Source organism: Crocodylus siamensis, chromosome 4 (assembly GCF_052110815.1).
Source record: "Crocodylus siamensis isolate JL-2025a chromosome 4, ASM5211081v1, whole genome shotgun sequence".
Classification (NCBI taxonomy): domain Eukaryota; kingdom Metazoa; phylum Chordata; order Crocodylia; family Crocodylidae; genus Crocodylus; species Crocodylus siamensis.
The window spans coordinates 141,949,101-141,974,857 of record NC_143398.1 but is presented as its reverse complement, the minus strand read 5'-3'; the positions used below and the strand labels follow the sequence as shown (position 1 = coordinate 141,974,857).

The 25,757-nt window shown below is 45.9% G+C and overlaps 1 protein-coding gene across 1 annotated transcript in view; it reads right to left on the bottom strand.

Annotated features, from left to right (window-relative positions):
- LOC149866625 (alpha-2-macroglobulin-like protein 1) overlaps positions 1 to 25,389 on the bottom strand; it is a 49,917-nt gene extending 24,528 nt beyond the window's left edge. The window contains exons 1-18 of the mRNA XM_090043966.1: positions 25,331 to 25,389; positions 20,612 to 20,795; positions 17,338 to 17,500; positions 16,318 to 16,379; positions 13,613 to 13,621; positions 12,204 to 12,363; positions 11,337 to 11,421; positions 10,528 to 10,639; positions 8,503 to 8,617; positions 7,748 to 7,857; positions 7,111 to 7,278; positions 5,864 to 6,094; positions 5,195 to 5,258; positions 4,091 to 4,236; positions 2,627 to 2,776; positions 2,199 to 2,312; positions 1,411 to 1,519; positions 943 to 1,066 (exon numbers count right to left, since the gene is read on the bottom strand). Coding sequence (XP_089900092.1) covers positions 943 to 1,066; positions 1,411 to 1,519; positions 2,199 to 2,312; positions 2,627 to 2,776; positions 4,091 to 4,236; positions 5,195 to 5,258; positions 5,864 to 6,094; positions 7,111 to 7,278; positions 7,748 to 7,857; positions 8,503 to 8,617; positions 10,528 to 10,639; positions 11,337 to 11,421; positions 12,204 to 12,363; positions 13,613 to 13,621; positions 16,318 to 16,379; positions 17,338 to 17,500; positions 20,612 to 20,795; positions 25,331 to 25,389 — 2,165 coding nt within the window. The remainder of the gene's footprint in view (positions 1 to 942; positions 1,067 to 1,410; positions 1,520 to 2,198; positions 2,313 to 2,626; positions 2,777 to 4,090; positions 4,237 to 5,194; positions 5,259 to 5,863; positions 6,095 to 7,110; positions 7,279 to 7,747; positions 7,858 to 8,502; positions 8,618 to 10,527; positions 10,640 to 11,336; positions 11,422 to 12,203; positions 12,364 to 13,612; positions 13,622 to 16,317; positions 16,380 to 17,337; positions 17,501 to 20,611; positions 20,796 to 25,330) is intronic.
- Positions 25,390 to 25,757: the final 368 nt, after the last annotated feature.

The window sequence follows — 25,757 nt, the reverse complement described above, 5'->3', positions numbered from 1 at the left end:
CATGATACCACTCTTTAAATGCTGTGAACTATATACATTTGAGACCCTTAGTTTGGAAACTGCTCCCATTCCTACATGCCAAGAACACATGTGCCCCTAGACTTCACTCCAGAGACCCAGTTTAGTCTGCCTCTGAACAGTTCACAACACCTAGAAGCAGAAATTCTGCATCAAAGAGATGAAGTAGAGTCAAGAGACAGTCATATGGCTGACATTAGTGACTATTAAGACAACCAACAACAATCTGTACTTAGGAGAAAATAACCTGCCAAAAGCTTACTAGATGTATGTTTCCTACTGAGGGAAACATGCCCCAAAGAGTTAATTTTTGCCTACTGTGTGTGATGAGATTGGTTTGCTGAACTGAACACATAACAAAGTCATCTTTAGGAAGACAGCGGGTGGTCAAAGTGGATTAGAGACACCTGCTGTAGAGCAAACAGAACTGGTGAAGCCCGAGCCCAGTTACTTAGTATTCTGACCAGATTCCAGAGAGGGACAGACAGGGACATAACTAGAGAAGACAGAGATGGAAAATCTTCCTTAGCTCATCCTGCCCCTCCCCAGAGATTTAGTACAGGATGGTTACCTATTGGGTTATCATATGCTGATGTCAGTAGTGACACCATATAATATATAATACTTTTATATCAGATCAAACACAAGGGTAAGTCTTGTCAAGATTGTTTTTCTTTAAATGGATTCTAGCTTTTTTATGGCCATGGGCATTTAATGAAATAGAAACCTGGCTGAAACTTCATACTGCAAAACTGATTACCAGCAGCTTGGCTGTTAGAGGATTCATACTATCTGAACCTTTCCTGAGGTGTGTGACTCAGCAGTTATCCCCATTCATTTGATATGCTAAGAGTTGACCATATCTGTATCCATTCAGGATCACACAAAGACAGTCAGACAAGGTTCCACTGTTTTTCTACTTACCCTATAGGAAATAAATCCCATATCCAGGTTTCGGGAAAATACTTGCGGACTTTCTCTTCAATGGTGGGTACCGACATAGGTGTGGTGGTTCCAAGTGTAGTTGCTGTCCCAGTCATAGAAAATGCTACGGGGAACAAGGACTTGGTTATTAGAAGACCCTTGGAACCAGTTTACAGGCAGGAGAGTCCCATCCTTAGCTCAGAAATTAAATGGCTGGAAGTCAACCTATTAGCCAAGAGGCTAATGTAATGACATACCCACGGACAACTTTCTGACAATTTAGGGCATCGAGCCCTCAAGCACAGGCTATGTCAAAGCTTAGGGCAGAGTGGCATTTTCTCTTTCTTTTCTTCCTGCATGTAGTCACAACATATTTTTACCTAGAGCACTGAGCTACTTCTGCCTTAAAGGCAGAGCACTCATCTGAGCAATAAGAAAATGAAGAATGAAGAGCTGGCAGGTACCTACTTTGGAGAAATGGCCTTATCTCATCCCACATATATGGTTTGGGTGTAGTAATTAGACACTCCCTTGGCTTCTGGATATTGGTGTTGGATAGGACTTTCAAGCCCATTGCCTGAAGACAGAAGGAAAAAGGGGATGCAAGGAGTTTGGGTATCAGAAGCCCATCCTTCTCTCTCCCTCTCCCCTCTGTCCTTCTGATAAGTCTGCCATCCTTTTTATACAGGGGGACCCAAATCTCCCTTTGCCCTAAGAGATGAATCTCTCACTTTGGGACTTACATCCTGAGACAATGAGACAATGTGACAGCTTCAGTTGATTTATCCGGCCTGACTCAACCAGTGCAAGTATATTCTCCTTCAGCTTTATCAGATTCATGGGAAAATAGCAATGCTTCTGTTGGAAGCCTTTCCCAGATACATCCATTAAAAGGGGGGCTCCTCAAGGCAAAGCAAAAGTGTTTCCTGCTGGGTACCAGTGTCAGAGGCCCAAGTGGTCAGCAGTGCAGAAGAGCAGTGTAACCCACTGCCCATCTAATCTAAGGCATTCTTAAACACTTGGCCTGAAGGCAATCAAAACTCCAACAAACCAGTAACTGTTGGCGTTCTGAGCCACCCAACCAACAGGTTACTGGTGTGCAACAGAAACATTTCCTATTGGTCGTTAAAGTCAAGTAATTTATGTAACCAAACAATGGGGTATTGATGTCTATTGGAGCTGTTTCCTAATAACCTGGCTGCACAATCAGAGACCCTGGTTAACCTAACCTGAGGAGAGTTATAAAATATTATTACCTTGAAAAATGTGAAAACATCTGGCTGCTGAGCATCTGGGAACCAGCAGTAGTTATCTTCAGACACTTGGTAAGGGTAACCTGAGCGGTAAATATATGGGAACAACCCATAGATCTGGGGGAAGCAAGAAAGAATAAAAAATACCAGTAGGTGCAACTATGAGCCCACATGTTCCTCCCCTAACAAGTCTCAGGTTTGCCTGAAGCTTTGTTCCCTGCTATGGCATATAAAGTTAATGAATTAAATAAAATAAAATATCATGGATGGAAAGTTCAGCTTTGATCTATGTCTGTAGATTAGGGATGATGGTACTGTCCTCTCGAGAGCACTTTTGTGGTCACTGGATGCAGAGTGCTGTTTTTGTGTAAGGTATTCTCCTTACATGCTTTCTCTCACACACACAAACAGGCAGGGCTGGAGTCATTTACCATGGAGTTACTCAGCTCTTTTTCTGGCCTCATCAGAACCACGCTTTGATCCACAGCCCGGACAGCACACATAGATCCAGGAGCTGCCTGCATCTCGAGGCTGACATCTGAACCAGGAAGGGCCTCCTCCTCTGAGAAGCCCAGCTTCACCTAGAAGGGCATGGGAGGAAAAAACACAAAAGTGGGGTGACAAAAGCTGCTGACCCTCCTGCTGGGCCTAGTGGCAGGGAGGAGCTCTGCATGGTTCAAATGAATGGAGTCCTCTAAGGATTCACCTTAGTTCAGGGGTGGGCAAAATGCGGCCCATGAGCCAGATGTGGCCCACCAGGCCATCCTATCTGGCCTGTTGGGCCCCTAAAAAATCTAGGAAATTAATATTTAGCTGCCTCTGGCTACCTGTCATGTGGCTCTCGATGGCTTGCCAAAACTCAGTAAGCGGCCCTCTGCCTGAATAATTGCCCGCCCTGACTTAGGTGGAGGTGGTCTCTTCGAGAGGGTATTGAAGGGAGTGCGGTGGTGATGGCAGCAGGTGGATTCTGAAGGGATAGATCATAGGGCAGTTGGGGGCTGGGGGCAGATTACTGTGAGCATGTAGTGATATTACAGAGGCCTACTCTGCAGGCTACAGCAGATCATTCACATAGTAGCACAGCCTGGGGACAGCGTAGCACATCTGCCTGTGCTCTTTTCTCTGCTCCACTTCCTCCCTGAGCCCCCAGTTACATTCAAGGTCTCAGTCTGCATCCTCAATCCCTCTGTGACACTGGGCTCGGTTTCCCGAGGCACCTCTTCCCCTTGTCTGCTCACAGCTCCGCAGGACAACTGCGCTCCTGAGGAGTAACAATGCTCTGTCTTCAGGGGGCCAGACTGCTCTGCACAGGACAAGGGGGCTCTTTCTCAGCTCATAGCCCTTTCTGTGCAAGTGGTAATGCCCACTTCTGTGATCTGCTTTCACCCACAGTCTCCTCAACCTCCTGCAACATAAATACCAAACCACTCCCAGTACCCAAAGAACAGGCAGAGAGATCCTGAGAGCTGCTTTGGTTCACTTCATCTGTGATGCTCTGCACCTGCAGGACAAGCATGATGCAGGAACCCACCTGGACAGACCCTGCTAGTACTTGCCTGTCCTGCATCCACACACACTCAAACCCACTTCACATGAGCACCCCCTTACATACCCCCGCAATGCAAAGCCAGTCACTAACGTACCTTTCATATACCCCTATGGTATCTCTTCCCATCCATTCAAGCATTCATTCAGAACATTATGCTACTTACCACATCCCTTGCAAGCTTCCATTCATCTCTACAAACACCTTCAGTTCATCACTACCCCAACCACTGATGCACAGAGTGGCCCACATTATCTACTGCTTGCATTTTCATCATTTGCTTGTGTCCCTTATTGGAACAAGAATCTTATCCCAGAAACTCAGACATGCCCTCAGAATAAAGTCCCACCTTATTTTTGAAGCACATGGAAACACTGAAGGGGGCACTGTCCGCAATGATTCCTCCAGTGGGGAAGATGACATACACTATGATGGTAGGAGCTGGAGCATAGTCAGAAGTGAAGACCAAAGGGATAAAGAAGTGGCCTGACATCACTAAAAGGAAGGAGAGAATGAGGAAAAGAAGGGTACATTTCTGTTACCAAAGCTATCAAGATCTCCATTTATCCTCATCCTCCCTTTGCCCAATTTGCTCCCTTTCTCCTCAATCAGTACCAAAGAAAGGCCCACAAAACAATTGGTGTCCCCATGGACAATGTCAGGCGTTAGAGAACAGCCAGAAGCTCTACCCATCTCTGCCCTTCTCCAGAAGGGGGCTGACAGCCTCAGCCTTTTGGCTGTTTGCAAGGTGTTCATCTCTGCCAGGAGCATTTCTCTCAGAGTCACCTTATACTCTGTTGTTACTTAGTTGCATTACTGTAGTGCCTGAGGCCCCCCGTCATGGGTTGGGAACCCATTATGCACAACACTAAATGAGCACAGAGCAAAAACAAGGCTTCTGCCCCACAGAACTTACAATTTAAGTGTCAAGACCAACAGACAGAGCCAGACAGATGGCAAAGTCAAGGGTGCAATACATGTCAGCAAGACAGTTTGTGGTATATAGGCACACCGGCTGTCTGGCTGCTGTGGGTATCATGGTGAAAGAGCATTTTAGGGAAGCACTAAAAGGATAACCCCACAGTTTTGAGAGGTGTACAGGGAGCTGCCACCAATGTGAGATAGCAGGAGGGAAAGCATGAGAGAGCATTGTGTTTGATGATAACTAGCCGGTGGGGGTGGAGGCTAGCTAGCCCTGTGGGATAACTGAGGAGGGAGTCCACCCCTCAGTGCTGAACAAGAGATGGCAGGTAGGGAGGGAAGGCCATAAGGGACCATGAAAATGCAGACAAGTCATTCAAGCTGGACTTGGCACAGAAGAGGCTGTTCAGGGGGAGTGCTCCAAAAAAACCCCCAAACCCCCAAAACAAACAAACAAACAAAATGATTCAGTTCACACAGCAGAGCCCACAGAGGAACAGCTGAGCATAGGAGAGGAGGAGGAGGAACTTACAGCTTGGCAGGCCAACCCAGACACTCTTCTGACCTGAAAGGATGATTCCCTTTTTACCAGTGACCTACAGGGGAAAAGACAGACCATAAGAGGAAGGCCAGGAAATATTTGAAATATAGCTCATTGTTTGAGAGCATCATGGAGGCAAGATTTCATGGGAGAAGGACTCAAAGGAAACGGCACACACAACTTTATACCTTCCAGGGTACAAATTATAATCCCACCTCTAAATAGGGAAAAAAGGTGGCTGTAGGAGATCAAGGGAGTGAGATATGCAGACTTATCTGTAGGATGCCTGTTCTGATCTATCTAGGGTCCCTAAGATGCAAAAGTATTGGTTATCCGGCAGCTGACTGATGGTCTCTAGGCTGAACTGTGTAAGCAGCCAAGTTCTTAAAGGCACTGGTACCCAGAGAGAACAAAGAGAAAACAAGGCTAGACAGCCACTATACTGGTCTTTTCAAGGCCTGAATGAACTTCCATCTATGTGACTGAACTTCCATCTTGCCTCCAAAATGTGGGTTTCTCAAATGCATCACTGAGGAACTTTGTCTGGGTCAGCACACACATGAGGTCAACTCTGCCATTGCCTCAACTGTCGCTGTTCTGTGATCCAGCACCTCCCATCATGCCCCTTCCCTCTACACCAGCACTCTCATAGATACTCACATAGTAGGAAAAAGTCATATGTTTGGAGCCATGCATCAGGTCTCGCCGGTCAATTCTGTAGTCCACCTTAACCTGCTGCATTTTGCCACAAGGCAGAATCCCTGGCACACGTACAATCCTGAGGAAGCTCTCAGTGGTGGTGTAAAATGGCTGTATGAAATGGTAGGCATTCTGGTAAACCACACTGGCTGTCCCTGGAACGTACTCTGGATCCTGAGGCAGGAACCTCCCCTGCCGAGAGTGAAAAACAGTAAAACTCCTTGGGTGAGTAAATCATCCCGAGTAAAAGACTTTGACATTGATGGTGACCTGCATCACAGAGAGTACTTGGATATCCTGGGCCAAATTCATCCCTCATGTGAATACCAGGTATGGCAGCATATTGTCAAGTCAGGTTCACCCGCTACTGTAATTTACAGTAGATGGTACTACCTGTAACTGTTAATGGTGAGTGCCAGACAGCAGTTAGATATTCTGGCAACCTCTAGGGGCTATCAATGTCTTTGGGCAGAAGAGCACCTTAGAGGGGGGTATTAGTCTTACACCTGGTAGAGGAAATTCTGCCAAAACATTGTGGAACTGAGGTCCAGTCTATGATAGGGTAGACTGGACTCTTGAACCCTGGTCAATAGCAAATTTAGGAGTGGACCCCTGATAAACAGACACTGGATAATCTACTTTGTTTTGGCAGCTCCTGCAGCTAAACTGGTTCCAAATGTACTGGCATCTGCCTTTCCTTCGAACTAAACCAGTAAGGCTGAGAGGAGGGGCACTGGTATGTGGGCAACCCAGTACCTCCATATACACCGCTCATGCTTTTATGCCCTGGAGAGGTCACTCCAGCTCTGCAGAAAATCAGACTGCACCACTGCATCAGGACTATCATTCACAAATTGGGCTCTACTGCCATGCTCGCAGATGTTCAACAAGCTGATGCCTCGCTCAGTGCAAATCTGTTGTTTCGTGAAACAGATTCCTATGGATGCCTATGGTTTATATGGCAGGATGGGAAGCTTAAGTCAGATGGACAGTGTCAGCAGACTTTTGTGAGGAGCCCAGGACTTGAATAATTTCAGAGAATAGGCCTGATGTGCCTCAGAAATGCTGTTTGTGGGGAAGCCAGGAAGTCAGAATTATAGTTCTTCAGTAGAGCTATGGTGAACCATCTGCAGAGCAATAAGCTTGTTCTGGAAAGCACATTGAGTCCCTCTTTCTCACAAATAAGGAAATCCATCTTCCTCACTTACCTCCAGTGAGACTGGATTATCACCCCAAGCATTTGTGTCCAGCTCAAAGTAAACTCTCCCAGTGTCATCTGTGCTGTACATTGCCGTGAACTGTTTTCCTTTGTAGCTTACAATCAGGTAAATGTTTGTGTTGTTCATTAACCTGCCTTGGTGATCAATCATCTTAACCTAAGAACCCCATGGGGAATGGGAGGAAACAAAGCAGTTTTGTCAATAGATAGAACATTGCTCAGCCTAATCACCCTCAGCATCTCCAGATCAGAGAAATCAGTGGCAGTCCCAATTCCCAGAACTTCTGAAAGAGCCATCATCTCCTATATCACCCTAGTTACTGTATTACAAGCAAGCACCATTAGCAAGATGATCACTCCCAAAGATAGCCTGGGTGCCTCATCTATACAATTGCATACATCAAAGTGTTTGACCGTTGACTGAGGTTTGACCCCTGAACGCATGTTCCTCTTTGTTTTCACTGCTTATGGTGTCTTTTATTAAATAACATCTTCCACAGAGGTTTTTACCTGTAAGTCATAATTTGTGACTTTTTAACCCTAGTTTAACCAAGTATCTCCAGTATAGTCATTGAGATTGCAGCATCACTACTGTGATACTTTCCAGAGGTGTAGTTAAGCGTTACCTTCCCTGTGTAGACCTCTCCACGGTAGTAATAAGGGTTTGCCTCCTCAAATGTGGCTCTCCCAGCTGTCCTGGAGATGAAGAAGTTGCCAGAGGCATTGACCTGCACTCCTAAGGGAACAGATTTGGAAAAAAAGGTGTGAAAGGGGGAAGCAAACAAAGAACTGCTCCACAAATCAGTTCCACCACTCAGACAGCCCACTGGCAACACAATTATACATGTCAGGCTGCATATACCTTATGCCCCTCCCAGGATTCTGGCATACCTAGCTTCCCATTCTAATTCTTTCAGTGCCACAGCCCACCACGAGATTGGACCACTTCTAGGGAATCAAGGAGCCTTAAAGATGCAAGTGTGGGGGTTTAGAGCCTCCAGGGTCAAACCAGTGGAACTGAACTGTAGCTCCCCTGTGAGTTTAGAGCAGGGGTGGGCAAAATGCAGCCTGCAGGCTGGATATGGCCTGCCAAGCCATTCTATCCAGCCCATGGGGCCCCTAAAAAAATTTAAAAATTAATATTTATGTGCCCCTGGCTGCCTGTCATGCAGCCCTCGATGGCTTGCCAAAACTCATTCAGCAGCCCTCCACCTGAAATAATTGCCTGCCCCTGGTTTAGAAGTAGCCTAGCCCCTGAGCTTCTGTGAGCCTGGGTCTCAGTGCTCGTAAGAGAAGGACAGGTGGCCTACAGTGCTCCCAGTATGCCTGGGTATGCCTTGAAGTGCTTTTAGTATGCTTTTGAAGACACCACTGGAGTTACCTGTGTCAATCTCCTTTAATGTGACCATTGCATCAATGCTGTCCCTGAAGTTGGGAGAAACTTGGAGAAAGTCGCCCAGATTGACAGATGTGGAGAAGCAGCCCATCTTATCTGTCTGAAAAAAAGAGAGAGCAAAGTCCAGATGAGACCCCAGCACAATAGGAGAGTGACCAGCAGGAGGTAAAAATGTCATGGAACAGAACATAGCCTCTTCTTGCTGGAGCTCACCACTCTGCATCAGAGGACACCTTAAGAGCTAATGATCTGAGTCTCACTCAGACAATATCGCCCTGCCTACATGGTGATGTGCTTCTGTCTCCTGCCTGCACCATGGCACAGCACAACATGGTGCCAGGAGTGGCTAGATCTCAGCATCAGAGGCAGAGATGGTGATTCCTGTGGTAAAAGGAATGTGGAGGGCAAAAAGCCTTCTTTACCTCCTTCATCCTTTCTGTGTGCACGTGCATGTGTGTGCATTTGTGTGTGTGCCTTTGTGCATGTGTGCATGTCTATCAGTTCATATCTATATGTGTGTATATATGTGTATGTGCACATGTGTATATGCATGTGTGTCTTTACAAAGCCTATTTAACATTTTTTTAAATGTTTCTCTGTTGCTGGGTGAAAGACCCCCTGGAACAAAGGGAAGACTGGTCCACCAGGCAAACACAAAGCCCAGTTAGATGCACAGATGGAAAAACTAAAGGAAACAACCAACTATTTGTTTCCTTTAGTCCCTCCCAGCTCTAATCACCTTGGGGTGTCACTTTCCAAACAGCAGATAAAATTTTTCAGACAGAGCTTTTTTAAAACAATAATGATCTTCCCTCAAAAGGAGCAGCTCGGTTGAGAAAACAAAAACAAATGGGCCCAGATTCCCTAGAGGCAAAGGGGGAGAGGACCAGATGGATAAGAGAAATGGGAATGCTTAAGCAAGGGGCAGGCAATTATTTTGGGCAGAGGGTCACTTACTGAGTTTTGGCAAGCCATCAAGGGTCACATGACAGACAGCCCAGGGCAGATAAATATTAATTTTCTAAATTTTTTAGGGGCCCCGTGGGTCGGCTAGGATGGCTTGGTGGGCCACATCCAGCCCCCGGGCCGCATTTTGCCCACCCCTGTCCTAAGGGGAAACCGCAGTGGTAGGTTAGCTGACAGCCAGAGGTGACCGAGGCAAGTGCATGCTCTAAGCAGGCCAGGAAGGTTCCCACTAGCTACCTTGGAGCTAGCACCTTCACTACAAGGTTGGAGCAATTTCTGTATGCCCTTAATCATACAGCAAACTTCACAGAGTCCATGGCACCTCTCCTTACAGCTCAGCCCTGAGAGTATGGTAGGCTTGTTTGGGGAGGTTGCTTGGGCAGAAGAGGCATTGATGTTAGGTACATTCATCTTGTTGAAAGGGCATGGTCTTTCCCTATTAAATGGCTTTTGGGGCTTTCTGGTGTTAAAATAAGCCAGAGTCTATTCCACCTATTGGGCACCCAACTGTGAGTCTATTATATCCTCTTTGACTCCCTGAAAATACATTGATCCATTATTTTTGTAACATGCCATCATCTTAGCATTAAGATTATGTGTCAAAAAAGGGGTGAGGAGAAGGCAGACTCACCCACTTTTGCATTAACTGGTTTTCAGGGACTCAAGTGGGGAGAATAGGATGGCGCTTAGGCACCTGAATTCACTTACTTTCTTCCCGTATAATCTGGCTCAATGTGCACAGTTGAACTCAAAGCAATTCAAGGGGGAAACATAATAGAAAACAAGGAAGGGTCAAACTTGGAAAAGAAAAGAGAACTAGAAAGGGATAGAACACAAGAAAAGGGAACTATCCAAGTTTACCAACAGTAAACAAAAGCAGATGTTAGTTGCGGGTGAGTAACAAACTCAGGGATTAAACATGGAGAGAAACCAACTGAAAATAAAACACTTACAATTGCCTCCCTTTCCCCTTGGCCCAAATAGTGTGGCTTCTTTGCTCTGTTGTATAGGACTGTGGCTCCTGTCTTGCTAAGGGACTCTTACCTGGCTGAGATAGCTCTTACAGAGGTCTGCTTTCTCCAGGCTGGGCAGGGACCAACGCTTCCGGCACAGGGTTACCTCCATCCCCCCTTGCACACCTTTCCCATAGGTGTATCTGCATGAAAGAGTAGGAGTGGCAGATAGTTGCAAAATAGAGGAACTGCTCCTGTGCATTGACAGATTGAATTCACTGTGTGGATGGATACAAGCAATGTATAAGGCATACCAAGAGAATGGCATTCCCCCCACCCCTCCATCCATTATTTGGCTTCTGGCTTCTGTTTTTAGCTTCCTCTAGCACTAGACATTGGCAACAGCTAGAAGTAGGAACTGGTCTGGCCTGAACTGAGACAATCTCTTAGTACTCAGAAACCTCTTGGGTGCTTGACTGGACAGTCTTGCTCATGTGCTCATGTTTGAACTGACTTCCAGATCTGGAGTAAAGTCCACTTCCTAGTCTGAGTGCCTTTTAACCTAACAAATCCTCTGCCATGTTGTGTCAAGGCACTAGTGATGCCCTCATTTCCCCTGGTTTTTGCCTATGACACAATGTCCAGTTTTTTAGGGTTTTGTCCATCATAGGTTACTTTGTGGTTGTGATGTGTGAGGGAGGTTGGGATAGACAATCCTTTTGGACAAATGGTTACCTACAGATACTGGGGACTGGACTGCATAGCCTCAGGACCCCCTTTCTATCCCATGTTTCCACATCTGTATGTTTCCTGGAGGTTCCCCTAAGTTATACAGGGGACTTTGCTCATCACAGACTAGAGTGCAGTAGTGTGTCCCTCCCACCAAGGAAGCCTCCTCACCTGCCGCACACCTGTAGCGGGAAAGTTTTATCCAAAATGTAAATATGAATTGGCTTCTCAAAAATCACTTCAAATTTTGGCAGCACTGGAAGGGAAACCCAGAGAGACAAGAGGGAATAAGTACATCTTGCTGAGGATAGAGGTGGAGACAAACCCTGGCTGAGTGGGGGTAGGAAGTCTCATTTTCTTCTTTTATAAGGGAAGACAGTTTGTTTCCTGGGTGTTTACCCCAGTGATGATGTCTATGCTCAGCCTGCCATTCTCTGATGGCTCAGAATTAACTTGTAGAATTCCCTGACCTCTCTCAGTTGTTTGTGATGAGTGATGACGGAAAGAGGCTACCCACAGCTAACGAAGTATTACTCCTACATGGCTCTGGAAAGACCGAAGAACAAAAGTCCAGCCCTGGGCACATTCTACAAACAAAGCCAGAGAGGGTGAAAGTAGAGTTTACAAATTCCTCTAGAAATAAGCACTGAGAATGGAATTTTAAGAAGGATTTAAGTGATGCAGAAGCTTGTGCTCCATTGAAAGCCAATGGGATGCTTTCTTCTGCATCACTTAAGCTCTTTAGAAACTCCCACCTTCATGCCCTTACAGTCAGATTTCAGGAGTCAGCAGATTGTAGTGCTGGTGTTGCTCCATTAGAGCCACTGTACTGTACCCAACCAACCAGGGAGCCAGAAAATCACCTCCTTAAACAATATCCATTATGAATTTGACTCCTTTCTCTGTCCAAAGTGACAACTTTCCCTCGACAGATGTGATTCTCCATCTACCATCAGTTTCTTGTATTGAAATGGGATTCCTCTTCCCAGATATGATTTCCCATGCCTCATATCTGCCCCACAGATTTCCAATTTATACCATATTCCTCTACGGAGAAGCTGCTGTATGCTTTCCCATTGGCTACGTTGATGACATACATCCCCAGGGGAGGCTCAGCAGCTAGCTGGAAAGATAAATCTGCAATGCCATCCTGAGCTACCACGTCCAGCCACTGGCCAATCCGGTTGCTGTTAGGGTCCTACACCCACAAGAGAGAGGAAAAGCCAGTTATTACAGCCTCTTAAATAATCCAAACTTCATCATGTACAGCTATTTCAAGGTTAATGCTATTACTCATTGGGTTCTAAACTGGTCTCTGATGGTGTGTGTAGATGAAACGGGGGCCCTAAATTGAAGCGGTGGGTTTTTAAAAACAGTGCTTTAGTTGGTATGTGATTTAATATTTCAGCCTCCCAGTCCTTTCCCCACTTCAAGGTTCATCCCCTAGAAGCACAGATGGGAGTAGGAGTGCTGGCAACACTTCTACCCTAGGAATGGAGATAAAGGTGCAAATGGAGAACCTTTTCATGAGGAGTAAATCTAACTCATATTTACACTGGTGTAACATACAGCAGAACTTGGTTCACAATGGGCCCATCTACATGAGATATTAAAAGCACAGTAGACTAATCCTACTATGCATTACTATGTCATGGCAAAAGCTGCATTAGTGTGCACAGTAGAATTGTCTACTGCACATTAGCATAATGTAAAAGATGTGCACCGACACTACCACGCAATATTGCCAATTATGACACAATAAACTTAACATACCAGAATTACGGTGCATTAATACACATGTAGACATGCCCAGCGTCTAGGATACAAGGAAACCCTGAAAAAACCCATCTAAACTTTAGTAACCTGGGACACAGTACTAATTTCTGTGACACTCACCTGAAGGAACACAAATGGGTACTGGGGGGAAAAAAAAGAGGCAGCAACATTAGAAGAGACAAGCATACTGTCAACAGCCTGAACAAAATATAAGAAGCATAATGGGCACAGCTCTATTTCTCCTTGTGGAAAACCAAACTACAGCTTGTGACAGACTCTGAGCTACTGGACTCAAGTGTGGGAGTGATTTCATTTCTCCCTCTGGACACAAAATTGCCCCAATTATATGAAAAGGATCACTCTCTGAAGACCTTCGCATAGACATCCCCACAACATTCTTGTTAACAAACTAAGAAAATACAGACTAGACTGACGTACTGCGACATGGATACATAACTGGTTGGCTCATTGTGCTCAATGGCTCAATGTCAAGATGGGAGGAGGTATCAAGAGGGGTTCTCTAGGGGTCTGTCCCAGGGCCAATATTGTTTAATAACTTCATTAACTATCTGGATGATGGGATTGAGCATGCACTTAGCAAATTTGTGGGTGACACCAAATTGGGTGGAGTTGCAAACAAAATGAAGGGTAGAGCTAATCTCCAGAACAACCTGGATAAACTGGAAAAATAATCTGCAGTCAATCTGATAATATTTACCAAAGACAAGTGCAAAGTCTTTCACTTGAGACAAAAATAATTGTATGCACAAATACAGAATGGGGAATGACTGGCTCAACTGAAATACGACAGAGAAGGACCCAGGGATTACAGTACAACATGACCTGAATATGAGCCACCAGTGTGCTCTTGTTGCTAAAAAAAAGAAGGCAACAGCATCCTGGGTTGTATTAATAGTAATGTCACTTGCAAATCAAGGGAAGTGATCATTCTACTCTATTCAACACTGGTATGGCCTCACCTGGAGTACCGGGTCCAGTTTTGGGCCCATCCCTTCAAGAAGGATGTGGACAGTTTGGGAGGAGTCCAGCACAGAGCAACAAAAATGATTAAGGGCCTGGGAAGCAGACTTATGAAGAAAGGTTGAAAGAACTCAGGTTATTTAGTCTAGAGAAGAGCAGACTGAAAAAGAATTTGGTAACAGTCTTCAAATACCTGAACAGTGATTACCAAGAGGATAGGGATGAGCTTTCACCATGAATGTAGGAGGCAGGGCTAGGACCCATCTACATAGGATCATAGGAAAGTAGGTTAGGAAGGGACATCACAAGGTAATTTAGCCTCAAGCTTCAGCAGGGGAAAGTTATGTTTTAGATTAGGAAGAACTTTCTGACTATGAGGGTGATCACACACTGGAACAGGCTACCTAGAGAAGTTGTGCAATCGCCATCCTTGGAAGTTTTCAAGAGCAGGTTAGACAGACATTTGGGTGGGATGATCAGGGATGATCTTGCTTTAAGCTTGGGGCTGAACTAGGTGACCTTATGAAATCCCTTCCAGCCCTACTTTTCTATGACCATATGATCTCCCTTTTACTATAATGGGAGTATTTACACGCCCAGAATGGGTAATAGACTTGTTCCTACACAATAGTCAGGAGACTCAGAATTGGTCATCAGCTGCTCTTTAGTTATCCATTAGGTGGGATAGAATTCTGCCCAGGGACTGATTCTATTCCACCTCGTGTGCTCATGATTGGACTTATGCACCTAAATGCAATCCTATTCCACGCAGCTCAAATCCATGAAAAACTGCAATACAAAAGGTGGGTGGGTCCTCCTTTTCCTCACTGCTTCTTGTGACTCAATCTTAAGGGTCAGATTGCAGTGTTACAAAAAAAACCCCCAAAACAAAACAAAAAAACCCGATGCATTAATAGATTGACAGGACATGAATAGGGTAGAATAGAATCACACGTAGGCACCTGAGTCCACTTACGCACCTAATAGGTGGAATAAAATTTGGCACAAGTATGAGCAGTTTACTATGTGCAATACTTGATCTAATGATCAATTTTTTGTTTAAGGTCCAGCTCGTGAAATTTAGCAATTTTTAAGATCTTTCTGGTAGGTCCCCACTTTCAGGAACTGGCAACACTACATTTATAAATGCATTATTCTTTAAGAGTCCCAGGCTGAGGGAGTTGTGTCCTTGTTTGACATTGGCCCAGCCTGCTACACAATGCTGATCTCATAGAAGACTCCCAGAAAAGTACTAGCTTAAGAGAGTCCTCTTCCCATATAACACTAGGGTAGATTCCTCCAGGAAGCAGACCTGTCCTCTCAGTACATTTAACAGGACACAGTGGTGCACTCCCACAAACCCGGTTCCGAAAAGCAGCAGCTGCAGCAATGCAGCCAGTAGAGGGAACTAATATATACTCAATAAAGGCTAAGCATGTACAGTGCTTGCACTCATGGACAGCTATCTGATGCTGATAGATGGCCAACTTGTGCTGGTGGGCAGCCAACTCGTGTTGATGGGTGGTCATCTTATGCTGGTGGATAGCTCCCTCCGTAGTATAGGCAGAGCATTGCACTTGGTGTTTGGACCTCACTGCCATCTGCTTTTAACAGTGGGTTATCAAATGTTATTCTGGGAGTTACTCTTCTAAGGTATTTACAGAACTTACAGAAGGACACTTCAATCACACTGTGACTTTTTGCCCTTTACACAAGTTATTGAAGCTAACAGACATCCAGAGTCTGGTGGTGGCTGAGTGCCTCTATGCACTGGCCAAGGCCAGGAGGCAGGGGGCACTGTAGCCTACTGTGGAAACCAGCCAGCCCAATCCTTGCCCAGGTGCTCCCCCTTCCCCACCTGCTGTCCAGCTGCAAAGAGCCAGCCAGGATTCATACCCCAATGTGGGGTGGCAGTGTGAAGGCATTTTGGGGACTGTGCCCCTCCCTGCTGGTGCCATGGGTCACTGGGAACCCTCTCCTGCTGGAGAAGGTCCTGCCTGGGATATCCCCCCCACCGATCACTGTCCATCTGCGCCCCATCCCCTTCCTGCATAACCCTAGTAGGGAATTGTATACAAATTCCCTAAGGCACTCTAAAATAGAGTGCCTTCATTTGCTACCTGATTTAAATGATTTAATGGTACCTTTTCATATGATTGGCCATTTTAAAAGTGCTCTGCAGCCATGCTTGTGTGTTATGCCACGGCTGTAGAGTGCTTTTAGGGGCAAGATCATGCAAAAATTGTCATTTCTTTCTGCACCCCTTCAGACAGTTGACAGGCCAAGTCCATGCATGAATTGGGGGGATAAGAAAGCATAGAAGCTTGGACAGGCTTGGCAAAAGTATAGGGTTGGGATGTGAACCAAAAGGAGGCTCTTCCACAACCCCTCAGACTTGACTTACCGAGTTGTTGAGTGCAATGAAGTCCTCGTTCATGGTGACAATACGAAATTTCACTGCAAGAGAAAAATAAACATAAAGATTAATTAAAAGTTCAAGGAATGTATCAGCTCTCAATCCCACCCTGCTGCTATACCAGAGCTGGTCTCCCCACACAACTCTGATAGTCCTCAGTCCTGCCCCACAGCCTCCCTACTCTTTCAGATCTTGCCTACTCCTGTCCCCACATATGCTCAGAGTATGAAGATGTGAGTCTATCACACGAAGTGTTATATAAATACATACGTAGATATTCACACCTTCATCCCAAGGACATTCATCAGCCAAAAGCTGTCTGGATTTGCCCAGCCATGACACAGCTATACACTGAAGCTATTAAGATCTTTACAGCAGCAGCTGTGGTGAAACTTAGATCCTCCTGCACTGAAAGCCCCGGCCTGTCCAACTAAACAAAAGGGCCTGTGACATATAGCTGAGCAGTCCTCTCCATACTCAACAGAGGGTGGTAGGATCACATATAAAGTAGATGGTATATATTATATAGAGGGGTATTACTTTTGTGGCATTTCTGGGCCTACAAAACAGAGTAATAATGTCAGGAGACTCTCTGGTGAGGTAAAGTCACCGTGGCTGGTAGGGTAGTGGCAGGCTGGGAGTGTTGGAGGGCTGGGAAAGGACACAGAGCACAACATGCCCTGAGTTTCCTAAACTAGTACAATGACCCTAAGTGGGCTCTTTAAACCAGCACAAATGGTCACCATCTCAAGTCAGTTCTTATTTATACTGAAGGTTGACATAGCTCCAAGGAGCTAGAAGATTGACATGGCTCCAAGGGGCTCTTTAAGCCAGCACAAAAATGATCACCGCTTTGAGATAGCTTTTATTTATACTAAAGGTTGGCATGGCTCCAAGAGGTTAGAAAAAGAGTGGAGAGGTGGCAGAAGGCTGCCTCTGCCTTCTTTCCCAAGAGGATCTGTCCCAGCATGTGTACAGAACAAGGCAGATGGGAGCCACCTGTCTGTCCTGGCTTATAAATGGGTTTGTCCGTCTGGATGAAGGTGCCGGTGCCAACCCTACGGATCAGGACCTTCTTTTCCTCAGCAATACCGATCCTGCGGCCAGTGATGAACAATTTGATGGTAGCAACCTCCTCTGTGCCTCCAGCTGGAGGTGAAACCTATGTATAGGTAGAGAGAGAAAGAGAGCACATGAACAGTCTCCCCACTTCCCCTTAACTCTGTGGGAAGAAGTGAGAAGAACAGGGGGAAAATAACCCCCTAGCCTAGAGTGACACCCTCCCTCTCTCCACACTCAGATTTAACTAGTTCCACACTATGTCACATGGGAGCCCACAAGCTAGGGATTTTACCCCTTTGACTGCTTGCCAGGAAGAGACCAGTGATATCCTCATATTCCTCCATATGGGAGGTTGAGGGAGCCAGATCCGTAAGAAACCATAAAGCTGACGGAGGCATAGGGGTAGGTCTAACTGCCTCCACATGCTGACATCAGAGAGCTCGGGTTGTGTTAGTCAGTCTGGAAGGAGAAAGCCAAAATGAGAGAATTTGTCCATATCCAGCAGCCTCAATAAAGAAAGCACAAGTAAGTGCTGGCTCTTTTCTGGTGGAAAGCAAATTCCTTTCACCCCAGAGTACTGTAAAGATTCTCTGCATGTAGTAACTAGCCCTGAGGGTGTCCTATGTAGTTTATAGAAACCAACACACATGTTCCCATCAGGATAATTTTTGTTGCCCTTTGCATAAACTGAGCTGCTGCTGTGTTTCTTCCCCTTGGGAATGTCTCTTTTGAGCATATTTTAATTCTCATGCCTGTCCTTACAGTGGCAAGACACTGACAGTGCCCTCACCCCCCTGCTTTACCTCTGGCAAATTAAAGGGTGTTTTTGATGATTCTGTAATTGTGCCTGGTAGTTATCCATGAGAGTTGTTCTAAAAAAAATTAAGACTAGGTTAGGCAAACTCATGTGTAACATGGTATAGATAGGGATGAACCTGCCTGGAGCAGGGTGTTGGACTAGATGAATCCCCAAGGTCCTTTCCAGACCTATTTTTATGTTATTCCATTACTCCATCACAGTACAATTCTCAGAGGATCTGGCACCCACATCACACACACCTTCAGTGCTACCTGGCATTAATTAGTAGAGCTGCATAAAAAAAAATACATTTTCAAACCAGCCACCCAAAAAAACAAAACAAAGCCTGATCATTTCACCAGAAATGAATGTGTTTCTTTTTTTCTCTCTCTCTTTTGTGTAAAGTAATGTATTTTGTTTTGATTCTGGACATCTTAACAAAAACAAAGGAAATCTGTAAATGAAAGGCTAACCTCTGAAGGGGTTGTTGGTGCCATAGTTGTGTTTCATAGCTCTAGGTTAGAGCGCTGACCTGGGCTCTGGGAGACAAAGATTCATAGATCCATAGAAGCTAGGGTCAAAAGGGACCTCAACAGATCATTGAGTCTGACCCCCTGCCTGGGCAGGAAAGAGTGCTGGGGTCAGATGACCCCAGCCTGATGCCTATCCAGCTTTCTCTTAGAGACCCCCAAGGTAGGGGACAGCGCCACCTCCCTTGGAAGCCCATTCCAGATTTTGGCTACCCTTACTGTGAAGTTTTTCCTGATGTCTAACCTAACTCTGCTGTTTGTCAGTTTGTAACCATTGTTCCTTGTTACCCCAAGAGGAGCCCTGATGAACAGAGCATCTCTGATCCCTTGTTGCATCCCCCTAATGAATGTGTAGGCAGCCACAAGATCTCCTCTCAGCCTTCTCTTGCAGAGGCTGAACTGGGTGATTGAGAACTGAGACTTGAATTTGAGCCTTCCTTGTACTAGACTTCCCTAATCACTGGGCTATGAGATATTCAGGAACAGAATTTTCTCAGACTGTCTTGTTGAAGCTATTCCACTTTGCAGAACTAATGAAATACTTGTTGGCTCATAGTGTGAGAGCAAGAGAAAGAATGACTATCATCCAACAGTTGGGGCATTCATCCAGTTGAAGGGACTCCTGGGCTGTATCCAGACAACCACAGACATTTGGTTCCTTGGGCCAAGTAGCAGTGGCGCACCTTGTGCCACCGCTACTTGTCCCTAGGGAATGCCCGTGCCATGCACACTTTGGCATGTGGCAAGTTAACCCAGGGCCAGTAGGGAGGCTGGAGCCAGAATTGTGCTGGCCCCAGCAGCCTTACCTGGGATTCTGGGGGCCTCTGGGGTTGCAGCAGCAGCAATCCTGCTGGGCAGAGCCTGGCTGGCAGCTGCACTGCAGCTCTGGGTGGGCCACCTCTGCTTTTCAGGGGAGCCCACTGCCTGTGTACATGCTACTCTTTTTTTCTTTCCTGCAGGTTTTTTGACCCCCGGATATCCAGGGGTCAAAAAAACCTGCGAGGGAAAAAAAAAGGAGCAGCGCACACATAAGCAGCGTGCCCATGCAGCACAGAGAACACCTGACTGTGCGGTTTGTGGCACTGCAGATGTGTTTGCAGCACCACATGGCTGTGCCTGTCTGGACGTGCCCCTGGGTTTCAAAGCTTGGTCCAATTAATATTTAAGTATTTTATACAAACAGCTTTATCAGAAGGACCTGAGAGAGGCCCAGCCCAGAATACCCTGCTTCAGTGGGGAGGGCAGTCTCCAGGCAGGTGGGACATCAAATTCAGTTCAAGTCCGTGTTCCAGTTAGAGTGAAAGGGAGTTTGAATTTGAGTCATCTTTCCTCACTGGGAGCACCATAAACCCTAGGCTATAGTGTGTAAGAGGAGCTGCTTCTGGTGTCATGACCTCATGATTGGAACTGGGTCCGTCTGTCGAACTAATCCCAACATTGAAAGGTTTGGAAACGTCAGAGTAGTTCACTTGGCATTTTAAAAAATGGCTGGAGCTTCTCTGAGTTTCTAGCCCCATTCACAGAAATTTTCTGCAACTCCAAAACTTCATTTTTCAGCAAAAAAAAAAAAAGTTTTTAAAGCCCAGCTTTCTTAACTGGCTTCTTCATTGTCTACTTCAGTAAAGACACTGAGGAAGGACTGGGGCCACGGACGATGAGCTGACATACTTCTCCCTGCAGTACGTTCTGCTCAGACAGGGTGGAGGAAGTCTGGTGAGGCTGGTGAGCAGGCGAAACCTGTTCATGCTGTACCTGACCAAGGGAGAACTACAGGGCAGTGATGTAAAGAGCGGTCAGACTAATACCTTTTATCGGGGCTAGTGTCCACAAAGAAATGAAAATGGTGGAAGAGGCACAAGGGCTGTAGCTGTGAGAAACTCACCTGGAACTTGCTACACACAAAGCTTCGTTTCTCCTGAATCTCACTGTGCACCAAGACATTGTATCCTTCAGACTGCTCTATAGACAGCATTGCATAGATCTTCTCCTCATTGCAGGTGATATGCAGGCAGGCAACTTGGACTGATGGATAATGGAGATCAGCAGGGACTACTGCCACGTAATGTCTGCAATAAGGAGGAGACAGTAGAGGAGAACATGAAGATTTGGACTCAGCAATTGGAAAGCACCTTCTTACCTTCACATTCCCAGCACCCCAGGATAAGGCAGTTCCATGAGGCTGCGTTATGACATATCATTAAGTAGGGCTGTGCAAAATTTCGCCAAGCGTTTCGTTTTGAAGCTGTTTTGACATGTTTCAAGCTTAAAATAATGAAATCTAAATGAAACAAAAAACATCGAAACAGCTTCAAAACAAAATGAGGGCAACTTGAAACACTTCAAAAGTTTCTAAACATTTTGAGTTTTGAAGCAGCCCTGTGGCGGGAGGCAGGGGAGAGCCAGGACTGCGCTCCAAGCAGCTCCGCAGCCCCATGTAGCTCAGCCCAGGGATCCACCTCCCGCCCCTGGGATGCACTCAGTGGGGCTGGCAGAGCCAATTGGAGTGCAGCGCCAGCTCTATTCACCTCCCACTGCCAGGCTAAGCTCCACAGGGCTGGTGGAGCCGATCAGAGCGCAGCCAGCTGGCGAGAGAAGAACAGAGCCAGGGCTGTGCTCCACCTCCTGCTGCTGGGCTGAGCTCCATGGAGCCCGGTGCTGGGCATGGGCTGTGCCCAGCACAGTCCCAGGTGGCAGCAGCAGCCTCCTGTCATCTGGCACAGATCCAGGGGCCCACACCCCCAGGGATGGGGGTCTGGCACAGCCTGGCAGCCCTCCCAGGGGTGCCAGCCCCAGAGCTGCACCCTGGTTGCTGCCTCTCCAACCTGGGACTGGCACTGGGCATGGGATGCACCCAGCAACAGACAAGATTGCAAACCCCCTGGCCTGCATGCAGGATGAGGGGAGGGTCTCACTGCTGCCTGGGAAAGGTGGCAGCAGCAATTTTCTCTGATGCTGGGCTCAGCCCACACCCAGCTCTGGTCCCAGATGACAGGTCAGCCCCCTCTCATCCAGGGCGCAGATCCAGGGGTCCGCACCCCCAGGAGGAGTCCAGCACAGCCCTGCAGGCCTCCCAGGGGTGCAGGCCCCCAGATTTGTGCCCAGATGACAGGAAGCTGCTGCTGCCGCCTGTGGCCGGCAGCAGCATCTGTCTTCTCCAGCACTGGGGCAGGCTGCCCCCAGTGCCAGTCCCAGGCGGCAGCCTCCTGTCATCCAGCACAAATCTGAGGGCCCACACCCCCAGAAGGAGTCCAGCACAGCCCCACACCCCTCCCAGGGGTGCAAACCCCCATCTCTGCATGCCGGATGACAGGAGGCTGCCACTGCTGGCAAATTTTGCTTTCAAGATTTTGAGGTGATTTTTGAGATTCTGAGAAAAACTCTGCACCTATCTCCTTGAAACTTGGCAGGCTTCATGCCCTCAGAAGGGGCTACCAACCCAGCAATTTGCATCTGAATAAGGCAAGAAATGACAACATTTTAGGCATTTTCATGATTCCCCATTATAGCCCATGGGCAAAACATAAAAAAAAAAAACTAGTCAAAACAGCGAAATAGTTTCGATGAAATGAAACGGGACTGTGCTTTGAAACTAAACAAAATGACAAAACGAAGCACTGTCCCTTCACAATGGTGAAATGGACATCAAAATAAAAGAATGATGTTTTGCCAAAAGCAATGGGGGTTCCTCAAAAGGGATTGATTATTCCATTGCCTAGATGATTCATGGAGCTGTTTGCAACATCTGCAGACCCTGGGTTTGTCTCTCACTAACTTAACTCTTAACTAGCTTAACTGAGGAACCATCTTCCAATTCCCAATCTCCATAGTATAAGTAAGAGAGCGTCTCCAAACTACAACCTCTATCACCACATCTTCCCTTTTAACAAAACGTACAAAACTCACTTAATACAAAAATGAATTAACACCCATCTACAGAGGACAGGTTAGGAGCTTGTCACTCTGGAGTGAGTCTTTACTTGTCACTTTTCTGTTCCCCCTTTTCTGCAGCTCTTTTAGCAAACCTCTGTTGGTCTTTCTGCAGGCTTCATTTTCTTCTCCGACTGATCCAGTTTCTGATTAGTTTTGATGGGAAGCTTCTCCTCCAAGTCTTGATGTACTTGAATCCCTATACTGGGATCCAACTGACTTGAATGTTTGGCAGCTGCACTTCTGCACATAACACCAAATGTATTAGCTACAGACAGTTGAGGCTGAGTTCCTCTTTCTGTGTGAGGGCACCTGAATTTGTGTCCATAGGTACATTTCTTGCCACAAGGACATGGTTGTTTCTTGTGCTCTGGAACACTTGGTTTCTATCTAAGAAAACTGTCCAGATTTGGGCTATGACAGACAAGATCATCATCAGGGGGCATGAATGTTGCATCTTCACGTACTGCAAACATACATTTAACTAGATTCAGTTTTTCACAAGCTACCAGACCCAAAATGAGCATCACCTCCTTCCAAAGAATAAGAGTTCGTATACTCTTTTTTTATATCGAATTCTAGCAGTGTATTTCCCTTTCACTGGGATATTTGTTCACGAGTAGCCAGATATTCTGATGTTTGTTGGATTCACTTTTGGTTTCAATTTTAATTTTTTATATTCTTGGGTAAAATATTAGTTTGAGCTCGTGTCCAGCTTAAAAGAAGCCATCATTCCTTGTACAGGAAAACCTCGCTATTCGTGGATTTGCAATTTGCAGTTTCGAATATTCACAGTGCACTGCACCAATCCACGTTCACTCACCATGCAGCATGATGACATTTTGTTACTGTGCTCCGCAAGTAAGGGGTGGTTCAAAAAATTTAAAAAGAGGCACAGTCAACATAATGTGAAGTTGATGGGCGAAGCGGCGTCAGTAGACTATGAAGCAGCAAGGGATTATCCCCCACAAACCCAAACAAGTTTTCAATGTAGACAAGGCAGTACAGTATTTACGGATTTCCTCATCCACGGAGATCTCTAAAATGTATCCATTTGTATACCGTTTGTGAAGGTCTCCTGTATTTCCACTGACATAATTTAGTTTCTCTCATGGATTTTGCTTGATTCAGCCATATTTATATAATTTTTTTCTGGTATGCTCTTAGCTGCATGTGCTTTAGTTTTTTGTGTTTGGGAGTACTCAGCAAAATGATTCTTCTTGTTACAGTTAAAACAGAGCTTTCCAAAAGCAGCACAACATTTGGGACCATGTTACTTATCACACCTGCTACACAGCCTATAACCTCTTTCTCTCTTTGCATTCTTCTTGCCAATAGAAAATTCCACTCTGTGAAGTGGCTTAGAGATGTAGTTATCCAAGTTAGTCTGAAGTCAAATAGAAGGCATGGTAAATTTGGACCTTACAGACTAACGTGTGTGTGTGTGTGTGTGTGTGTGTGTACACACACACCAACGTATAGATATAGCACAAGCTTTCGTAAACTGGGGCTCACTTCATCAGAGGCCGTACTTCTGAGATGGTTTCTTGCTACTGGAAAATTCTGGCCATGTGTTTTCACGTGTTTTCATGCCTACTGTCTTTTTGGTGCATTCAACTTTGCAGCCTGGCATTTCACAGTTTCTGCTCCCCTGAATCTTTTCTACGGACAAGCCTCCCTCATCCAGTATTTTTTCTCACAAAGCAGTGTCTGCAATTCCACAAATAATCCCATCTCTAATCTGAGATTCTGTCAAGTTCCCAAAAGCATGGTTTTTACTAAGTCTCTTTAGCCCAGTAACAGTTTATACTTTGTTCTGCTGTTTGTTTGCACATAAGAAATCTGTATCTTCCAAGGATCTCATTACTTTTTGCATGCAGTACTCTTCAAATTTGGATGGAATTTTGCTTCATTTCATTCTTTTTCAAAGTTGAAGGTATTATAAACAGCCAGGACTTCTTCCTCCACAATATGCAACAAGACTAAGGATCTGACTTGCCATTTTTCTCTTTTGCCTCTGTGACTGCTACGTATCACTCAAACTTCTTTCTGAATGCCCTCCAGTTCTCTGCTATGTTGCCTGACAGCAGAAGGGCAGGTGGCGGTTGCAAAACTTCCATGGCTACCTGTCCTTAGTATGCACCTATGCAGTCAGGTCACTTATGGTGGCCCTTGTCCTTCCAGGTGCCCAAGTTGTGCCACTTGCCTTCATTTTCCAACTTCTATTTCAGTTTGGAACTCAAATTCTTTCAAGTTCCTTTTTATAATCCCACAGTTTATACCACTTTAAACACAGACATACAGTGAATGAAAAGAACAACATGCTTTAATTTATGGAACTGTATGCAACATCTGAAGACTCTGGGTCCATCTCTCACTAACTTAACTCCTAACTAGTTTAACTGAAGGACCATCCCTCCCATTCCCAACTTCTATAGTATAAGTAAAGGAGCATCCCCAGACTACAACCTCTATCATCACAATCTAGATGTGCAAGACAAGTGAGCTAGTCTAATATGGAAAGTGAAATACCAAATTCAGTGGGCCAGTGGTCTGATCTGATTTAATCTGATACAGCAGCACATGCGATACCACACTGGACAAAACAATGGTCCATCTATTTAAGTTGTTCCCTGGATGGATGTTACTGAAATGGAGTTTTAGCATCACTCACAGTTTGGTTGAAGTGCTCGTGATATGGAGCAAGCAGCTCAGGATGATGGTCATCCACATTCTTCCAGGACGCTTGCTGCATGCATGGAGCCAATGCTGAAACATTCCTTTTCCTCCAAGGTCTCTGAAGCTGTTTCTCTGGGATTCCTTTCCAGGGTTGCCTTACCAAAGAGATCAAGGGAACTGTCTTCTTCCCCACCTCTTCCTCACCCTCTGCCTCCTTCTGAAATTATAATCATCAGGAGCGAAAGGGGCGTATTGTGCAAAATATCCCTTAGCCAATGACAGCTGTCCTGAATGCCATCCACCAATCTGCATGTGGTATCCCCCTGCAAGGACCCAATGGCCACTCAATCAAAATGGCTTTACTGCAAAAAAACCAGGTGGAACTTGGCTGTTCAGTGACCCAGGCTGGGTCCCGATCACCT